At 35.6% G+C, this 22,500-nt stretch overlaps 1 protein-coding gene across 1 annotated transcript in view; it reads left to right on the top strand.

The window, feature by feature from the left end:
- Positions 1 to 16,085: 16,085 nt before the first annotated feature.
- Positions 16,086 to 22,500, top strand: part of LOC137648365 (uncharacterized) — a 27,741-nt gene continuing 21,326 nt past the window's right edge. Inside the window, exons 1-4 of the mRNA XM_068381294.1 lie at positions 16,086 to 16,797; positions 17,309 to 17,571; positions 18,390 to 18,717; positions 18,805 to 19,456. Coding sequence (XP_068237395.1) covers positions 16,086 to 16,797; positions 17,309 to 17,571; positions 18,390 to 18,717; positions 18,805 to 19,456 — 1,955 coding nt within the window. The remainder of the gene's footprint in view (positions 16,798 to 17,308; positions 17,572 to 18,389; positions 18,718 to 18,804; positions 19,457 to 22,500) is intronic.

The following is a 22,500-nucleotide window of genomic DNA, read 5'->3' as shown; positions in this document are numbered from 1 at the left end:
AAGGGTGGTAACAACTGCAAAAACCTAATTAGCATAAACACATCTCGAAAAATAAAATAAAGAATTAGAGTTAAAGGATCCTTCAAAAACTTATATTTATATATAGGAACATTACTTCCATGAAGCTGATCCTGGAAATTAGATTTTCGAGATGTTAAAATAAACTAATAGTATCCGAAGATAAAACAAATTACTTACAAATTATTATGTAGTTTTTTATGCTTCAATAGGTATATATTTAGTTTAATAAGATATGTTAATATGAATCAGTAAATATAACGATTAAATTCAGGGACTATTAAGCAAGTTTGCAAATAAGTGTGCCATCATTTCCATTGGTGAAATGATAAGAAGGGCTAGGATCACTTTAGAAATAGACACCCATCATTTCGTTGTGACGTACCTTAAAGCCTTATCGGCACCTCGAAGTTCGGCAATAAATGAAGTATATCCTGTGTCTAAGATGGTAAGAGACATGTCTTCGTTGCTGGCAAGACTTGAGCAGGAGCGGTGATTTGGGCACAGTTCGTTGTAATTAGCCGTCCATTATTAATATAACCGTCGAGCTTGAAAGAAAAGCAACCGGCTCTATGTTGATTCCACCAACCAAACCAACTAACTGACTCGTACGAATTTTCCAAACGGACTCCACTACGACTGTCTCAGCTGCTCAGCGTTTTCTTTCCTCGGAAACAAAAGAAACAAACAGTATAACCTGCTAGTTAACAGTTGTTATACCTTCGAGACTTAAAAGGTGTTTACCGTCACAACGAAAATATAATTACATATTCCCTTTATAAGCTCGAAGTAAACATAGAAAAACTCAATTAAATTTACTAAATTATACTAATGATTACATTATTCAAATTAACAATGGTAAATGTGTAGGAGAGCTCCGCGGAAGATCTTGAAGAATTTAAACACCTACAATTCACTATTATATCATATAGAACGCTTATATAATAGTCAATATATGAGCAGCTTTTATTTAACGAAGATATTCGTGTGTATAGTTATGTTTCACTTGGATTTTTTCTAAGTGTTTGTTTTTGTTTACTGTGTGATGTCTTGGCTAAAATGAGCTGTTTCACCGCCTTACTGCGTATGGCAGAGTAGTTCTCAATGCTATTCTAACCAATAACAGGCGTTTTCTTGACGTCACACTGTTTGAAAACCAATCATGGCGGTTTTTACAAATCTAGCCAATGCTGACACTTATTACTTCACTTATCCTTGCTATTTTTCCACCAGTTACCACAGTTTACGTGAAGTTCCGCGGAGGAATATTTTTGCACGTCTCGGATCTCCCTTCAAACTGAAAAGCTCATTTTGCCTTGAAGTATGGAGCAATTAGCAGGACCTTCATCCCGTTCCGACTGTGTCACTTGTGACAATTGCTTTATTTCTTATGGGGATTTTTGTGTACATTATTCAGGGAAAGTTGATTTGCTAATTGCATTTGCTCAACGTCATGGTTTGATTTTGGCAGAGAAAAAGTGCCCTAATTGTGAAAATGTGTGCCGTATAGATTACAACAATGATCCTGCCAAAAGACTTCATCACTTCCTCCTGGCAGCAGCAGATTTGTATCCACCTACACCATAACAGTAAGGTATGTGGTAGTTTGCAGTTTACGTTAACGTTGTGTAACCTCATTAATAGTCGAAATATCGACGATCAAACTCACGCTACTCTTGTCTTCCCTGAATTTTCTAAGTCTGTTGTTATTGTTGACTGTCTTATTTTTGCTCAAATGAGCCCTGTAACCACTATAATCCGCAGACAAACTAGTGCACTATGACGCACCCCCCCCCCCCCCCGGTAGGCCTAGGTAGGGGTACAGGGCCCCATAGCCTAGGTTAGGTGGGTGTCTTAGGTTCGGTGGTGCCCTGAAAATTACTGTGGCCTTAAGGGGGGGTCGCAGGGGGGCGGAGCCCCCCCCCCCCCCCGGTAGGCCTAGGTAGGGGTACAGGGCCCCATAGGCTAGGTTAGGTGGGTGTCTTAGGTTCGGTGGTGCCCTGAAAATTACTGTGGCCTTAAGGGGGGTCGCAGGGGGGGGGGGCGGAGGCCCCTCCCCCCGGTAGGCCTAGGTAGGGGTACATGGCCCCCAGGGTAGGGTAGGTAGTTGTATTAGGTTCGGTAGTGCCCCGAAAAATCACTTTTCTCCTCCTCCCCCCACCCAAAAACCCCGCTTCCCACTGGGGTCCCCCATAATTGTAGTAGTAGGTTTATGCTTACATTTTCTGTGTAAGAGTTAGGTGGTTGTAGGAGGATTATCTCACAGTTTCAAGGTAACTGTAGCTCTAATTTACTGTTTTCTTTCGTTTTCTACTTTTAGAAACTTTTAAATCGAGCGCGGAAGTCTCCTACATAATTACCTTAACAATAATTAAACCAAATATTAAACCTTTAAGAATGCATTATATAAGAACAATGATAAATAGAAGAAAAACATAAGTGATGTAATAATTTTACATCATTTTCAACACTCCAGGGAAGGGATTCAGTCTTTTTACAAAACATGTAAAAAGTTGAATTTAAAATGAAAACATGCATATTTACAATTACATATTTACAAAGTTATCAAACCATCTGTCCTGGAGCACATGCCTAGTCCTTTTCTCTGACTCGACTGCTGCCCTTCTCCTTGACCTTCCTCTAAATTTAGGTTTGGCATCTAATTCCTCATTAACTGAAGGATTGATCTCTTCAGCAATATCGGGTTTTAAAAGAGGGATGAGACTGGTTATATGCCTTTTCACCAGCTCATTTGTTTTACCTTTCAAAACGATAGCATTAGTCACCTCACCACTTGTATTCTTAATTACCTCTGTAATTTTTCCCATAGGATAGTTAAGCGGTTTTACATGAGTCTCTTTGATTAAAACAATATCACCTACATTTAGATGCTGATGATGACAAGGACGATATCGGTCTTTCTTATCAACTGCCTGTTTTATTAGGGTAGCTAAAAACTCCAAATGATAATTGTCTATGAGATTTTTTCTGATTGCATTTAGTTTTTGATAATTATTCTTTATCCTTTCTGACGGGGTGGTACCAAGAATGTATTCAAGATCAATCTCAGGATCAGGCTGTAGATCAGGAATGACATTGATGGATAAGAGATCATAGCCATGAATAAGCCTTTCCGGAGTGATAGGGTGAGGAACAGGCTCGTTGCTCGAATCCCTTAATGCCTTTTAAAAGCAATTCGTCGCTTATTCACCATGTGACAAGTTTGACTAACAACAAATTCAAAATCTCTAAATTCTAGAACATTTGTACCAATGGACTTATTTATCAAATGTTTGACCATCTTTATACATATCTCTACCAAAGAACCCATCTGACTGCAGCCTTTAAAATACCAATAAAATTTTATCGATTGTACACCAGCCTCATCAAAATGCATCTGGGTTTCAGGATCTTTAAGAAAATCCATTATGATGTTACCTCCTGCTACTATCTGTGTGCCTAAGTCACTTACACAAAACTGTGGCAATCCATAATCAAACGTGTGAAGCATAAAAGAACGAAGGAATTCTTTAACAGACATATCCACGCAAATCTTCAAATTGACTGCTCGAGTAAACATACAGGTAAGGCAAAGAACCCACACTTTTAGCTTTCTATGTTCCTGTTTAACAGTATAAGGACCAAAGTAATCTATGTACACATACCCAAAAGGAATCTCAGAAGGATGCAATCTAACATCACGATATGGGGACTTATTCAGTTTCACAGAACGACCATTATACCTTTTGCACGTAACACAATCCTTAAGGACATTTTTAACAACTGAGAAATAGTGAGGTATCCAAAACTCTTTCCGCAGCTCTGCTAAAAGTGAATAACATCCAGCATGTTTCAGCCTTACTTGCAAATCAAGAATTATCAACTTTGTTAACTCACTATGCTTGTGCAAAAGAATAGGAAAAATAGCATCTTTCACCCTCTTTCCACCGATCACATTTGCTTCTTACCCTCAGAATTCCAACTTGATCAGGATAAACATTAAGCTGACTGACAAGATTGGGTATGTTCTTGACCCTTTTCAAATCAGACCCAAAATAATCAAAGACTTCAGGGAAATAGACAAGCTGATCTTTCAAAATTATGTGCATAACAGCCTCTTTGTAATACCCAGATTCACTAACCATCAAATCCTTACAAGTTGGTCTGTTCAACTTTGTGCGAGCCTTCCACTTATTCCAACATCTCAGAACCCTAGCAATTACAGCCACTAAATGGCGAAAGTCAGAATATCTGTTTGGAGAAACTAGATATTCAGATGATATGGAAAGTTTATTGCACTGTATATTATAACTACCAACGTCTTTGCTTTCAACATTATCATCATTGATCTTGAATAAAGGATTCGGGATGGTTAAACTCAGTACATTTTGACTTATTGCTACATCACTTGACTGAATTTGTGGTCCTGAGAAATAGTTAGTTTTCTTGAGTTGTTTGTATGATAAACATCTAGTTATGCAATCCCCAGGATTATTCTGCCCACTTGTGAAGGTAAAGTTCAAAGGGAAGATTTCACAAAGCTGATTTATACGATGTAACCTATTCAATATAAAATTGGATTTTCCCTGCATTTTATCAAGTTTACTAGCATAGGAATTTACCCAAGTTAACGCTACCAAACTATCAGAATACAAAGTCAGTGCTTTAATATTAATGGGAATGACACATGCAGGACCAGACAGTTCTTTATAAAGTTCCATAAGCATCTCTGTACCTAAACTAATAGCCTGCAACTCCAGGGAAGGGATTGATTTAGTCTTCAAATTTGTGTTCACAATTCTGTTTTTGGCCAATACAAAACTAACCTTACCTGTATCTATATTCTCAATATAAAGTACGGCTCCATACATGAGACTACTTGCATCAACACAAGCTAGTATCCTATAAGATGCATCTCTTTCCCCTACAAACCGTTCTACCATAATTTCTGGAGTTGCATTAGCTTGTCTTGAAATACAGTTCCACTCTTTCATTCGCTCTTGTGACAATGGATCATCCCATCCAAGTGATTTGTCACACTGTAAGCCATGCATAAAAACTCTAGATCTGTTAAAAACTGGTCCATTGAAATTATATAAATGAAAATTAGAGGCTATCGACCTGAGAATTAAACGTTTTGTATTGGCTGATCCCTCAAGAGCAATAGGTCTAGTTGACAATATATCATCTTGCCTATGCCACTGCAAGCCTAAAAGTTTAACTTTACTGTCAGTTTTGTTTTCAAGACCAGCATCAATAGCCTCCTGAAGTGAACTATCATTAGTAACAATTTGTTGTAATTCCATCTTATAGGGCTAAAAAATAGATGGCAATAACTGATAAGCCCATTTCAAAGTTGATGAATCACTACAAGTGAAAGCACCATTATCCATATAAAATAATTGATAAATCAACCTTTTCAAACATACAACCTCCTCAGAATTCCCTTCAGTATCCAGGACCAAAATCTTGTATAAACTCAACATCAAAATTGTTGGTGAACATCGTAATCCAAAACTCAATCGCACAATCTTATACCCCACAAGAGAAAAATCTCCTTTCTTTACATTACGATACCAAAGAAATAGTAATTTATTCTGATCAGAGGGATTCAGCTCTATTTGGTTAAAAGCTTTCCGGATGTCAAAGCATAGAAGCTTAGACCCAAATCTCAGGTGTAAAAGAGCTGAAGCAATTTTTTGGTTTAAACAAGGTCCAGAATGTATACTCTGATTATGACTAACAGTAGCTGGCTTAGACAAATCTTTTTCACAAATATTCGAGAGAAAAACTACTCTACACTTAGTGGTCTCCCTGTTTAGTTTAAACACACCCATGTGCAGTAAGAAACTATGCTCAGGATGTTCCTTCATATACTGATCCAAATTTGGAATCCTCTGTATTATACCAAGTTGTTCTTGTTCTTTAATGGCATCATCCATCAAATGTAAATGAAGCTCATTCTTTCTTAACTTTTTTAAGTTAGATTTTAGCACAGCTTCAGCAAGATTGTAATTCCTACCAAGAAGATGAGATACTTTACTATTCCATAAAAGAGGCATGGATATCCTGCCCTTTTCAGTACGAACAGAATGATTCAAAGCAAATCTAACAAGTTGATCATTGACCTCTGAAGAGCAGTTTTCGAATTCTAATTGGTCATAGTTTAATACCTTCTTCTCATCATATTTCATGAGAACTTCGTTTGCAGCTTTATTCAATTCAGTCTCCGAAATACTTCCATCATCTTTCAACACTGCAAAATTTGATTCAACATCAAGAGTTACCTCCTCTTCCATAAAGTTTGAATCATCACACAAGATGCTTGAACCAAAGCCTACATAGACAACAGAAGACTCAACAGACAAATAAGTAGAAATGTCCGAATTATTACCATTGTATGAGGCATAATTTCAACCAGGTAAGTATTTCAAATTAGAAATAGTGTTCTGCAGATTACCCAATAGCATAACCCCCAGAGCACATTGACTATAGACAGAGGGAATCGGCTGACCAAAATTTACCATTGAGCTCAAAAGACAATACATAGAATTTGTACCTAATATGAAATCAATGTTATTGATCTCCTCCTGATGGTTTTACAATTGATTGTCTGCCAAGACATAGCCTTTCTCAATAAACGCAGTTGTAATCCTAGAAAGCTGTGGAAGTTTCAAATTTATATCAATAGATGGTACACAAAGTGCTTCAATCTTGAACCTTTCCTTACCTATCTCTACCTCTACTTCCACAAGCTTAGTTACATACTGCTTACTCGAGTTAAAACCGTTAACAGTCAAATTTACCCTTTCTTTTAAAACCTCGAGATTACTAGTATTGGCTACAGCTTCCGTAATAAAATTAGTCTGGCAACCACTGTCTACAAGACACCTAATCTCGACCCGGTTACTTAGGTAACAAGTAAAAGTAGGCAAAATGGATTCTGTACTGGTAGTCCATAAAGCACCTACTGATAGAATCATGCCACTAGAAACTTCCTCTTTGGGAGCAGATTTACAGTTTTTCCCTTTTTTGGACACTTTTTGACTCTGAGAGGTAACAGGGGTTGCTTCGATTTTATTGGTGGCACCCAGTAAACTCCTTTCTTCATTTCCATTTATACACATATAGGTAAAATGCCATTTTCCACAATGAAAACATTTCTTTCGAAAAACAAAATTACAAGATTCGGTGGAATGATTGGCTTTAGTGCACTTTAAACATCCTCCAATTTCCTTCAATTTGTCAACTTTGGCCTTTGGACTATCATAATACTTACACTTATAGATAGGATGAGAAGAGTCTCTTTCCTTGTCTAAAGCACATAAAGTACACTTAACTGAAGGCCCGTTAGTCTTGCTAAAATTGACATTAGTAGCCAAATTTGTTGTTGAAGATTTGATATTAAAACCTTTAGAATGATTCTTTGAATGGAAATTCTGGGTAGCTAATGAATATCGTTCTGCTGCCTCAAAAAATTTATCCTTTATTTCATCCAATGAAGGTCTGGTCTTATTTGTTATGATAGTCAACTGATTTTTGAAAGTATCATTCAAACCTTGCCAAAAGAAATAATTCAAAAAGTCATTAGTTTTCAATTTTTTGCAACTTAACAGATTCAATACAGTTTTTCATCTGACTAATATAGGAAAATGGATCTGTGCTGTACGTTAATCTCATCTCTGCTATTTGTTTAATAGTATTGAATTTCTGCAGCGAACCAGAAGCCAAGCTGCTAACAAAAGTTCCTTGGCATCATTATAAGTCTGTTATCCACTTCAAGTGAACTCAACAAAACGGAAGCACGCCCCGAAACTTGTTGCTTTAACAACAACAACTTATCCCTATCCTTAAGCTGAAAGGAGCCTGTGGTATCCTCAAATTCTGTTAAGAATTTGTTTATATTTTCCCCTTCAGTGCTACTGAAAGTAGGAAGGGGAGCAGTAGGACTCTTAAGCAAACTCCTTGCAGCATCTAATGTACTAGAAGTGAAGAGACAGTATCTTCAAGGAAGGCTAACATTTCATTGAGTTTATCAATATAAGATTCACAATTCGCCAATATCCACTGTAAGTTATCACTACTTTCTTCGTCTTGCCATATCAAGGCTTGAATTTTGCTATCATGGTCCTTCAAGTCATCAAGATACGATTTAAACTTAGCTTTGAGGACATGTTTCTCAGAGGTGGTTTTAGTTTGGAGTGAAATCTTATTGTTATAATACTTTGTCACTTGTCCCTCGGATATATTTCCGACTATTGATTAAAAGAGACAAATTAGACATGATTACAAACTTATTTTTTCTGTAACAAAACCTCAAACAATCTTTCATCAATTTAAATAGATGATTTAAACCTACTGTATTTAAATGTACCGAATCTCTATACAACCTCTGGTTATCTAATCACCCCTGGCTTTCCACCCTAAACAGAAAATCTTTACACTTTAAACCTAGTACAAACTTATTGAAATAGCGTCTAAGTAATTTATAGTGTTCTGTAAGAGGGGCATCAAACCTATTCCTGTTTACATGAAACCTCAGCTCTACTTGCGAGGCAATAAGGCAAGTATTTGGTAGTTTTTCACGAACTAAGATATAAAATGCTCTGCAATTTTCTTTGACTAAGGATAAGTCTATGTCAGCTTTTAAGTCATTACCTCCCAGATATACAATTAAATAGTCAGGATTATAAGATACCAAAGGATCTAAAAGACTAGTATTGTTAAGAAAGATGGAAAATGTGGCACCTCTCCAACCAAAAAATGACACTTCAAATTTCACATTATCAATTTTTATTTCTGATCCTCAAATCTCCTTTCGAGATCAGAAACATATGAATGTCCAAAGACTGCCAATTCATAACAACCACAGATCAGTCAATGTCATCCAAGAAAATGTTGACGACAAAAATGAACAGTACAAAATACAATAAGAAAATTTCAAATACAGAACAAGCCCAAAAACCACTCCTACTCTCATCCAAACCAAGCAACCAAACCGAACTCCTTATTTGCAATCCTGTCACGGTCGCCATCTTGAAAAAAGTTATCTATACAGGAAATTTAGTAATAAAACTAGAACAAAATAAAACTCTTAAATTTAATTAAAGGTTTCAGAATAGTTTTTTTTTATTTAGGTTAAATATTTCTAAATTTCTTGAAAGGATGTTCGGTTTGGGTAACTATAAAAATCGTTTGAGAGTATCCTTAGGAGGACCGACCTTGTGTCAAAGGGTAACGACAAGGGGGTGAAAGTTTCGGTCCTTCCCAATTTCCCGCAACTTCAAGAGAGCCCTGAAGAAAAACAAACAAACATTCTATTACCCCCCTAATAATAATAAACTTAAATAGTAACGACAAGGGGGTAACAACTGCAAAAACCTAAATTAGCATAAACACATCTCAAAAAATAAAATAAAGAATTAGAGTTAAAGGATCCTTCAAAAACTTATATTTATATATAGGAACATTACTTCCATGAAGCTGATCCTAGAAATTAGATTTTCGAGATGTTAAAATAAACTAATAGTATCCGAAGATAAAACAAATTACTTACAAATTATTATGTAGTTTTTTATGCTTCAATAGGTATATATTTAGTTTAATAAGATATGTTAATATGAATCAGTAAATATAACGATTAAATTCAGGACTATTAAGCAAGTTTGTAAATAAGTGTGCCATCATTTCCATTGGTAAAATGATAAGAAGGCTAGGATCACTTTAGAAATAGACACCCATCATTTCGTTGTGACGTACCTTAAAGCCTTATCGGCACCTCGGAAGTTCGGCAATAAATGAAGTATATCTTTTGTCTAAGATGGTAAGAGACATGTCTTCGTTGCTGGCATGATTTGAGCAGGAGCGGTGATTTGGGCACAGTTCGTTGTAATTAGCCGTCCATTATTAATATAACCGTCGAGCTTTAAAGAAAAGCAACCGGCTCTATGTTGATTCCACCAACCAAACCAACTAACTGACTGGTACAAATTTTCCAAACGGACTCCACTACGACTGTCTCAGCTGCTCAGCGTTTCCTTTCCTCGGAAAACAAAAGAAATAAACAGTAGTAACTGCTCGTTAACAGTTGTTATACCTTCGAGACTTAAAAGGTGTTTACCGTCACAACGAAAATATAATTACATATTCCCTTTATAAGCTCGAAGTAAACATAGAAAAACTCAATTAAATTTACTAAATTATACTAATGATTACATTATTCAAATTAACAAAAATTAAACCAAATATTAAACCTTTAAGAACGCATTATATAAGAACAATGATAAATAGAAGAAAAACATAAGTGATGTAATAATTTTACATCATTTTCAACAATATATATATATATATATATATATATATATAAATACTGTATATATATATATATATATATATATATATATTTATATATATATATATACATTTATAAACCTCTTGACACAATGGATAATAGGGAGGATGGAGTGTGAAAATCAAGTCATAACATTACGCGAAAGTAAGATCAAGCTAAATCATTGCATAGGTAACATTTTGTATGTATCGTCAACACAATACAAGCATCCCCTGAGAAACAGTTGACCTTTTGGTCTCTGCACGGAAACAGATGGCTTCCGGTAGTAATCTTGTGTAATCATATTTGTAATAAATGCTGAGATAACTCATACAACGTTATCTACGAAAACCTGTTTTTGTCAGTTCTATTAATCTTGTCATACGGAATGGTCATCCGACCAAGCCATCCATACTCAAGTGATGGAGCTCATAATAAACTGTTTAAAGTTAACTTAACTAGACTTATTCAGAAGAAGTAACCTACAAGTCCAACAAATCTATATCATATTGAAGACATATGAGATAGAACACCAATGTGTGCTTATAACAGTACCATACCAACAATTGGTGGCAGCGATTTCAACTTTAAGAACCAGCGATATCAACTGTAATAATTAGCAGTTACAACAGTAATGAATCTACAATTTCGTTCAAGTACCTACGTCCACCGAAGAAATGAACGCATTGAACATCAACTATATATATTATAAAAGCTGAGGAACAGGATCTCCAATCAACATCTTAAGAAGACGAAGGAATGGCATTCAACTTCATCAACGTTTACTGAACAAACATTCAAGAATCATATCCAGGAAATACACATTCAACAATACGGCGGGAAATCAAATCGAAACATTCATCCAACAGCTAAACTCTCGCAAACCTGAGAGAGAGGAAGTGACGTCATCTATCATCGCCCATATATACTGAAAGCTAAGTACATTTCTTTATTCATTCAGTTTTAGGCAGTGAAGTGTTTGTTGTCATGAGTCGATTGTCCATCATTGTTAGGGTGAGTTATTTGCAAATCTTCATTTTTCCTTCATTAAAGGAAACTGTATTCAACTTCGAATTCTCGTCTAGAATTTTTTTTTCTCTGTGCTAATTCCGTTTTCTTTCAGAAGTTCTCGGGAATTATCTTTGTCTTAGTTTCGTTGTTTTGGGGGATTGTGTTATAATCTGCAACATATCTTTATTTTATAGTGCTTATGCGTTTATGCAGTGGACGTCTGTATTCATATAGAGATTTAGATAGGATCGCAAGGAATCGAAGAGATAGAAAAAAAAGTTAAAGTAAACATGACACCTCCTGTAAATCACGGACCGATTATCCCCACCCCCAGACCTAGTAACCCCGCTCCCGTACTAACCCTAGTGAGTGCCAGATAGGCTATCTTTCCTTTTGAAGGTGGGTCAATGCGTACTTACCTCAAAATGTCGAGTCTTGGATTTCATCAGTTGACGCTCACTTAAATGCAAAATATATCACAGACCCATTTGTACAATTGCAAGAAGCTAAAGGTTTTATAGACTTTTCTAAAGGAGATGCAAGCTCGTATCTTAGGGAAGTTTCTTTTCAAAAGGCAGTTACATGGGACGATTTCAAAGTTAGGCTACGTGCGATCTATGGCGGTGAGGAAGCATTAGATGTAGTTTTAACATTAAGAAATACACTTAATCAAGCCACTATGACTCAGCTTAAGATTTCTTACGATTAATGTATTTAACTTGCATGACAATTGTGTTGCCAGAGGTTTTAGTGCGCTGTTTTGATAAAAAATTAACGCCCGAAAGTACAGAATTAGATGTGTACAAACAGATAAAGAAACACATGTCTTTAGTGTACTGACCTAGATCCCTTGCTTACTCAAGTTTTTTGTAAAAAATGAAACTAAGCCACAACATGTAAACTTAGTTAATAACAATAATCAAGTTGCAGGAATGACGTGTTATAATTGCAAACATCAAGGTCACTTAATTGCAGACTGCAAAACGCGATTTTGTTCAATACATAACAGTTCAACTCATTCATATAGTCGATGCTATTCGCGTAATCAACAACAGAATCCTAGAAACACGCAGTCAATTCCATAGCCAATTCCCTATGGAAATAAAAAGAAAAATCCTCAGTTCAATAAGAAGAGATAGCCAAACGTTAATGCAGTTCAAAATCAAAAACAAACAAATAGTGCTTCAAATAACTCTGATCCTGGGCCGTCTAGCCAGAACTCGCAAGGTCCGACTAATTTTCAGAATGTGCAAAACAAAGCAAATACTACATAATTAACTCCAATGGGGAAGAGAGTGATGTTGGGTCATTCGTATCAACATCAGTAGTATTAAATAATCCATTTAATATTTTATCAGATCATTGTGAGGCTATAGATTTTCCTATGAAAAACACAGCCGAATCAAATAAATTAGTGCAGGCTCCGTAGATTTGCAACAAATTCATATAATAGTAAGCCAAAATGAGTTACGACCAACATTATATGCTGTAAATTTAGAACACCGATCCTTTACATTATTTTTTGACTCTGGTAGTCCACGTAATATCATGGATTTGAGAACTCATCACTTGTTATTTTCGATCTTCCCTATAGAGAAGTCCGGAGTAAGGCTCTCGGGTATAGGAAATAATGAGTAAAATTTAATAGGAATAACTCATGTTCAGTACAAGGTCGGTAAGCGCACGTTTGCCAATACATTTGTCGTAGTACAAAACATTGATATGTATCCAACTGTAGTTATAGGATACCCATCTATGGGCAATCAAAACATTATCTTAGCCCCTGCCAAACACGGCGTGTATATCAAAGGAAAATTCTATAAGTCTTCTAATACCTTAAAACCAGTTTTGGATAAAAAGAAGACGACAAATAAAACAGTGACGTACGTTGAACAAATAATCAATTGTCTCATTAATAAAGAAATAATATATGTAACCCAACAGAATTCTCGTTCACCCGTAATATCATATTGCACGCAATCTATCGAGCCGAAAGTAACTTCGAATATACTTGTGCGAGTAAAGAAAACATTGCCGGGATCTGAAATATTAATCCTTTCCGACACTTTGAAAACTAACGGATTGTCCGACACACAAGCTATTTATACAGTCGTCTCACAACAATAATGTAATATTGAAGTCTGTAATCATTTAAATACCACTTTAGTAATTCACAAAAATCAACATATCTTGAATGTAGAAGTTTATAAACATCGTATTCTTACCGTCGTTGAAATCAATCACGCTCAATCAGTTGCGGATGAATCCCTTTTGCAATCTATTAAAAATAAAATCAATAAAGACATTCAAGAAGAGGAAATTCAGCAGAATTTTTTTGGACTTTTAACTGAATATCATGATGTTTTCTCCAATACGGATGGATCCTTAGGAAAAACAGATTTTATTTAACATCCAATAAGGTTAAAAGACAAGCAGAAAATTATCTATGTACCCTCGTACAGACTCCCTATGAAATTCCAGAATGATATAAATGATGAAGTAGGTAAAATGCTAGAAGAAGGAGTCATTAGGAAATTGAACAGCCCTTATAATGTTCCATTAATAGTTGTACCGAAAAAAGATCGAACATGGCTTATCTGCGTAGACTTCCGTCGTTTAAATGAGGAAATGATCCCTGATCGATTCCCAGTGCCATGTACTGACGATATTTTATATTTGTTATATCAGAATAAATATTATACTAGTTTGGACTTACTTAAAGGCTTTCACCAGATATCATTAGAAGAAAATAGTATCCCATACAATGCCTTTAGCACAGCCAGGGGACATTATGAATTTTTGCGTATGCCTTTTTGGTTTATGTTGTGCTCCCATAACATTTACTAGAATGATTGACATAGTGTTAGGATATTTGCTAGGGGACATATTGCATCCCTATATGGACTACCTTGTAATCTTTTCTAATACCTTAGAAGAACATCTTCGTAAACTGGAGCTAGTACTACAGAGACTAAGACAGCATAACGTAAGGGTAAAAATTAGTAAGTGTGAACTCATCAAAACGGAATTGGTCTATTTAGGTTTTACGGTGTCCAGCCAAGGTCTTAAAGTAGTCCACGATAAGGTGTCTGCTATCCGTAACTTTCCGATACCTACTAATGTCAAGGGAATACAGCAATTTCTGGGGTGTAGTAGATGTAAGGGAATTTCATGTTAGTAATGCAATCTATTGAGTGGTTTTGAAGTTACCGTATTTGCGAAGTTTCTGTTAACTATTTTATCCTTGTATTTTCAGTTTCATAATAGACTTTGAAAGATAAATGTTGTATTTTCTTTAGTCACGTTATAATCACCTAGCCGTGCAGTAAGTGGATTAACTGCTTGTGTTTATATGGAATATTGTTATCAGTTTTGTGAAATGTGTTAATCTTTAAAATTTTTGTCTTTAAAAGTGTATCTAAAATTGTTTAAGTGCATATTTAATTAAGTCTTTACGAATTGTTATTAATCATAAGTGTTGTTAAATTTCACAAGTTATGTTCTTTCGTTTTCAGCTAGGGTAATCCTCGACCCTTGGGGAAACTGTGCACGACCTTAAGCAATCCCGAACCAAGAGATGCACTTTTTATAAATGCTCGAACTATAATCACAGGTTCCCGCTGTTACATCGAAGCATACGTTATATAGGTGACTCTGAATCCGAAATCCAAATTGGTGTTATTTAGCGTATCATAAATGTCAGACCCATGAACAGTGACTTGTGTTATGTTCTGTGTTGTAAAGGTTATTTTTCTCGAGCAATTGTTGAGGTATTTATTCGTAACAAGACCTTTGGTGATTTATTATTTTTGTAATGGATGTTAAAAGGGTGTCAGACAGATAAGTTAATTGATAATTTTATTGTTCATCATTTGTTTATTTCTTTATTTCAGTATCATATCTTTCAATTTCATAATCCATAGTGGTGTTAATAAATTATAAATTGTAATTAAACTTTGTTTCTAAATTTCTGTATTTGTTTTACCATACCTAATCACAAATAAGCAGGGCTATCCTTACCAGGGAAAAATGTCTAAGGAATTCCCTGACATTAAGTGGTGTGCTCACCAGGGCTAGTTTAAATATTTCCTTGTTTAATAGTGGCCTGCGTTACTTTGTGATTGGTTTGGTGATAGTCATTTATTTTCTATTACAACACATAAAAGTGCAATTAATTGGAGTGGCGGAATTTTACTTTGAGTATGTGGGCATTTTAAGAATACGGCTGGAAGGTCGCAAGTGAGAGACTTCCGATAGTTAATGGAATGTAAACCGAATTCTTGAAACAGTGTCCGGTAACATAGTTGTTACGTAAGAGTCCAGTTGACTCTAGAGATATACTGGTTTGACAATTTTAAAGTTACTGTTTTGTACTTCATATTTATTTTTATTAACTTTATTGTTGAATCTTGATGCTTGGTGAATGATTACTGTTATTTAATGGAAGTGTGTGATTGTCCTTTATTCATAATAATTATTTCTAGTACAATTCAGTTCCCGCTTATTGTCATTGTGTAACAGGTATCTTTAATGTTTCTTAAATTAAGTTGTTTGTAGGCAATGGTTAAAAACTGGATAATTTAAAATAGAATTTTATAAATTCTGGAAGGATGAAGGTTTGTCCATGGGACTCTCGGATGAAGCTCTTTTGAACTTTATAGAGAAGAAAATCAAAGATAGTGATGAGCGTGATAGAAGACATGCTGAAAGAGAAGAAAGGGCTTTGATGATTAAATACGAAGAAAATGAAAAGCAGAGGGGACATGAACTTGAATTGCAAAAGATCAGAGGAGCAACATCTAACCCTAGCCATGTAACAGTTGCTGTGGATACTACTAGACCTCTTCCATTTTGTGATACTGATGATATCACCGCATACCTAGTAAGGTTTGAAAAGGTAGCAGTTTCTCTCAACTGGGAGCGGAACTCTTGGTCAGTTCAGTTGGCTTCACTTTTAAGAGGTAAGGCATTAGATATCTACACGTCGCTCTCGGATGATGTTACAAGTGACTATGCATCATTGAAGGAAGCTCTTTTGAAAGGATTCAAGAAGACTAGTGACTGGTACAGGACAGCGTTTAAAACTGCAAAAATGGATTCCAAGAGCACATATGAACAATATTTGAATATGTTATTTCGAAATTTTGACTTGTGGATAAATAGTCTTAGGATAACGAAAGACTACGAAGATTTGAGAAACATTATAGTCTGTGATCAGTTCATGTCTACTTTACCTAAGGAAATGCGTCTTTTTCTTAAGGAGCGTAAACCTAGAACTCCAGAGGATTATTCATCATTGGCAGACACATATGCTTCAGCACACAAATGTTATCCTAAAGATGAGCAGAAGTCCTTTAGGCATAATGCGAATTTATTTAGTTCCAGTGATAAGATCAGCATGAGTGAGAAACCAGAGAAAACTAGTTCGTCACGTCCTGGTAAGATTGCATGTTATGGTTGTGGTCAGAGTGGACATATTTCGAGAAACTGTCCTAACAAGGTACCCAAAAAAGAAATCTGAATCTTCTCTTGAGATAGGTCAAGTTCTGGATAACACGGGAGTATGTGGACCTATGGTATGTGGAACAGTGAATGGTGTTACAGTATCTACAATACTTAGAGATACAGGTTGTACAGGAGTAGTGGTATCAGAGGATTTGATTCCTGATCCTGGAACAAATTGTTCATATTCTACTCTTATTGATTATTTGGGCAGGAAGGACAGATTCCCTATTGTCAAGATTTATTTGAAATGTAATCTCTTTACAGGTTGGGTTAATGCTGTTCGGGCTCCAATAAAGTACTGTACTGTCTTATTAGGCAATATTCCAGGTGTTCAGGACCATAATTTGTTTCCTCTGAAAAATACGGATTCTTCCATAGACGTAAATGCCGTAACAAGAGCACAGGTAAAAAGGAGAAATATTGTTCACCCTCTTTCTTTACCAGAACCATTTGATATATCCATTGATCATGAATCTTTTCTTAGAGAACAGCAGAATTGCGAAGCTTTGAAATATGCAAGAGTTATGAGTCAGTCTGGAGATGTCAAATGTTCCCAGAATGGTTTGCAGTACGAGTTCGTGATGAGAAATGGACTTCTCTACAGGAAAATACAGAAATGTAAAAAGCCTCGGTTACTGGGAAAAGAACAGTTGGTTGTACCAGTTAAATGCATAAAATTAGTTTTGCGCCTTGCACATAATATTCCGGTAAGTGGACATTTTTCTCATAGGAAAACCTTTAATAAGATTAATGAAATTTTCTGGTGGCAGGGTATGACGTCTGACATATATAAATATTGCAAATCTTGTGATGTATGCCAAAAATCTTCCCTTGTTGGAAAAGTAAAGAAGGCTCAGATGGTTAAATTACCAGTGATCTCTACGCCATTTTATAGAGTTGCTATTGACTTAGTAGGCCCGATTTCTCCTCCTAGTGAAGCAGGGCATAGATATATTCTGACTATGGTAGATTATGCTTCAAGCTTCCCGGAAGCAGTCGCTTTGAAGAACATAACATCTGAAGACATTGCAGAAGCCTTAATATCTATTTTTTCCAGAGTGGGAGTGCTGAAAGAAATTCTTTCTGACCACAATTTCGATCAGAACTTATGTTGCAAGTACACAAGTTATTAGGAGTGAAACCTCTTTTCAGTACCCCCTATCATCATGCTGCTAATGGAAGAATAGAAAGGCAACACCAGATTTTAAAGAGTATATTGAAGAAAATATGTGAGTTAAAACATAATCAGTGGCATCGTTTCCTTCCAGCAGCACTGTTCGCCATGAGGGAAATTCCAAGTGATACAACAGGTTTCTCACCATTTGAGATTTTATATGGCCGTCAAGTGAGAGGTCCCTTGACAATATTGAAGGAACTATGGACAAATTCGGATATGTCTACAGGGGAAACTGATCTTTATTCTTTTGTTTTGGAACTACGTGAAAAGTTGTCTGATGTTTCTGATTTGGCTGTTCAAAACATGAATATATCTTCCAGTACATATAAGTCTTATTTTGATTTGAAGAATAGTAAGCGCCGATTTAAAGCTGATGATGAAGTACTTTTGCTTATTCCAGAAAAGCAAGGTAAATTGCAGTTCTCATGGAGAGGTCCGTACAAGATAATTGATAAGCATGGTCCAGTTGACTACTGGGTAAACGTAGAAGGTAAGAAGAGACTGTATCATATCAATCTTATGAAGAAATATTACCGTAGAGAGAATGTTAATATGTTACATGTAGCAGATGAAGATATGACTGGAATTATAAACACTGTTCATGTTAACAAAGTTGCCGTTATTAATACTGATGAGGATGATTATCTGAAAATTGAAACTGTGGATACCAATCAGAGTACGTGCAACATAAACCCTAATCTTTCAGATGTACAGAAAGATGATCTTCGTAACTTATGTCAGAAGTACAAACATGTATTTTCAGATAAACCAGGTAAAACTTCTTTACAGGAGCATAATATTAAGATTAAGACTACTGAACCCTTTGTTCGTAAATATTATCCAATTCCAGCTCATTTAACCAAGGATTTCGATGACGAAGTACAAAGTTTGCTTGATCTTGGAATAATAGAGCAATCATCTTCTAATTATTCATCTCCTGCATTGCTTGTCAAAAAGAAAGAAGGTAACTACAGATTGGTTGTTGATTTTAGAACTTTAAATGCAATTACAGATTTTGATTGTGAGCCCATGCCAAGCTTTGAGCAAGATCTTCATAAGTTTGCAGATTTTATGTACATTACAGAACTTGATATCTGCAAAGCATATCATCAGATTCCTCTAACACCAGAAAGTCGCAAGTATACAGCCTTTTCAACTAATCTTGGACTAATGCAATATGTAAGATTACCTTTTGGCCTTAGTACAGGTTGTGCGACGTATATTAGATTAATGAGGCAAGTATTGAAAGGTCTTTCCTTCGTAGTTTGCTATTTTGATAATATCTTTATTGTATCCAAAGACTGGAAAATTCATAGGGCAGATTTGGAAACAGTCATATTGCGACTGCAAGAAGCAGGATTAACTGCTAAACCAGGAAAGTGTTTCCTCGGTTATGAAGAGATTCAATATTTAGGGTATGTAATCTACAAAAGGGGTATTTTTCCTCAACAGGATAAATTTACAGCTATTTTAGATATGCCTGCTCCCACTACCAAGAAACAGTTACGAAGCTTTATTGGATCTGAAAATTTTTATAGTAGATTTGTTCCAAATTTGTCAGATAAACTAATTCATCTTACGAAGTTTTTGAAGAAGGGTAGTTCAGAAAAATTTAATTTTGATGAAGATGCATTGTGCAAATTTAATGAACTGAAATCTTGTTTAACTTCTCCTCCGATTCTTTAGGTGCCTGATCTAAATAACATTTTCTGTTTAAGAACGGATGCATCGTCTACAGGTCTAGGAGCAGTTTTGCTGCAGTATATAGACGGTTAACCTTATCCAGTAGCATTCGCAAGCAAGAAACTTCTTCCCCCCGAGACTCGATATGCAGCTATCGAGCGAGAATGCTTGGCCATAGTATGGGGAATAAAGAAGTTTGAGTACTACTTAATGGGGAGAAAATTCCACTTGGAAAGTGATCATAAGCCACTCATGTATTTAGAGACTTCAAAGTCTAGTAATGATAGACTAATGCGTTGGTCTTTGGCATTACAAGTTTATTCTTTCTCTGTTGTTCATGTGAAGGGTACCAATAATATATTTGCTGATTTGTTAAGTACAGGTTAAGGTATTTTGTCTTTTCTATGAAATTCCATGTTATTTACCTTTTATATATAAAAGGCTTAATGGGGGGTTTTGTAAGGGAATTTCATGCTAGTAACGCAATCTATTGACTGGTTTTGAAGTTACCGTATTTGCGAAGTTTCTGTTAACTATTTTATCCTTGTATTTTCAGTTTCATAATAGACTTTGAAAGATAAATGTTGTATTTTCTTTAGTCACATTATAATCACCTAGCCGTGCAGTAAGTGGATTAACTGCTTGTGTTTATATGGAATATTGTTATCAGTTTTGTGAAATGTGTTAATCTTTAAAATTTTTGTCTTTAAAAGTGTATCTAAAATTGTTTAAGTGCATATTTAATTAAGTCTTTACAAATTGTTATTAATCATAAGTGTTGTTAAATTTCACAAGTTATGTTCTTTCGTTTTCAGCTAGGGTAATCCTCGACCCTTGGGGAAACTGTGCACGACCTTAAGCAATCCCGAACCAAGAGATGCACTTTTTATAAATGCTCGAACTATAATCACAGGTTCCCGCTGTTACATCGAAGCATACGTTATATAGGTGACTTTGAATCCGAAATCCAAATTGGTGTTATTTAGCGTATGATAAATGTCAGACCCATGAACAGTGACTTGTGTTATATTCTGTGTTGTAAAGGTTATTTTTCTCGAGCAATTGTTGAGGTATTTATTCGTAACAAGACCTTTGGTGATTTATTATTTTTGTAATGGATGTTAAAAGGGTGTCAGACAGATAAGTTAATCAATAATTTTATTATTCATCATTTGTTTATTTCTTTATTTCAGTATCATATCTTTCAATTTCATAATCCATAGTGGTGTTAATAAATTATAAATTATAATTAAACTTTGTTTCTAAATTTCTGTATTTGTTTTACCATACCTAATCACAAATAAGCAAAGCAGGGCTATCTTTACCAGGGAAAAATGTCTAAGGAATTCCCTGACAGTAGATATTACAGGCGTTTTACACGCAATTATTCAATAATAGCAGCTCCCCTAACTGATCTTATGAAGAAGGGCGTAGATTTCATATGGTCTGAGCAGCATCAACATGCGTTTAATACCTTGAAAGATGAAATGTGTAGTTTTCCTATCTTAAAATTTCCTGACTTCGGTAAGGAGTTCTTCATTGCAACAGACGCCTCAGACCTAAGAGTAGGTGGGGTATTGCTTCAGCAATATGACAAACAGTTTATCCCGATAGCTTTTTATTCACTTAAACTGAGACCTTCCGAAAGTAAATATGCAGTAATTGACAAGGATGGGCTAGCTATTGTTAATTCACTAGTGCATTTTAAGTTCATAATATACGGTTATCCCGTCAAGGTTCTTACTGATCATAAGCCCCTAACCGACTTTTTTAAAGGTTTTAGTCACAGCCCCAAACGAACTCGGTGGCATTTGATCATCCAAGACTTTGGTGCGAGGATCGGGTATTTACCAGGGAAAGCAAATATCATTGTAGATGCATTATCACGCAACCCCGTGTCATCTTGTACGAAGCCATTAGCTGAATTAATAGATATATCAACATCCATGCCTATTATTAAAACTGTATCTGAACAGGAAGATCTGGGTTGGAGTGCTTAATTATTACAGACTGAGCAAAGAAAATATCAGAAATTAGAAAAAAATCATAAATGCTTTGAAAGGAAATCCTAAGGAAAAGGAATATATAAAGTATACACAGCAGAATTATATAATCAAGGACAATATTCTGTGTAGATCCGTGACAAGGAAAACTTGCAATATACCACAGGTGACTAACGACCAGGTAGTCGTACCAATCTCACTTATATCCACTGTCCTAAATTGGTTGCATGCAAATCCATTGCATGGTCACCCGGGGTTCTCCATAATATCACGGAAAGCCAAATCATTGTTTTATTGGCATACGATGCTTACAGATATAAAAAAGGACATAGCTAATTGTCATACTTGTCAGGAAAACAAAGGGCACACGAAAACACCTGTCAGCCTAGGGGCTTATCCCGTGCCCAATCAACCCTTTGAAACAATATATTTAGATTTATCAACAGGATTTTACGAGTCAGATAGAGGAAATAAGCACCTCTTAGTAATTGCAGATGATTTGACTCGATATACAGAACTGATAGCGCTTAAAACTAAAACTGCGATTGAATGCGCTAGGAAGTTTTACGAGTGTTACATTTGTAAACATGGAATTCCACACATGATAATCTCAGACTCAGGTAGAGAATTCAATAATCATTTCCTTAACCCTTGTGTGAATTCCTTAGTTTAAAGAAAATCAATACCATGATCTATCACCCAGAGTCGAATGGGATAGTGGAAAGAGCGAATAGGAAGGTTTTAAACATATTAATATTAACACTAGGGGGATC

Source organism: Palaemon carinicauda, chromosome 10, assembly GCF_036898095.1.
Source record: "Palaemon carinicauda isolate YSFRI2023 chromosome 10, ASM3689809v2, whole genome shotgun sequence".
Lineage (NCBI taxonomy): Eukaryota > Metazoa > Arthropoda > Malacostraca > Decapoda > Palaemonidae > Palaemon > Palaemon carinicauda.
Note: the sequence above shows the minus strand (reverse complement) of the source record. Positions and strands in the feature narration are given on the sequence as shown.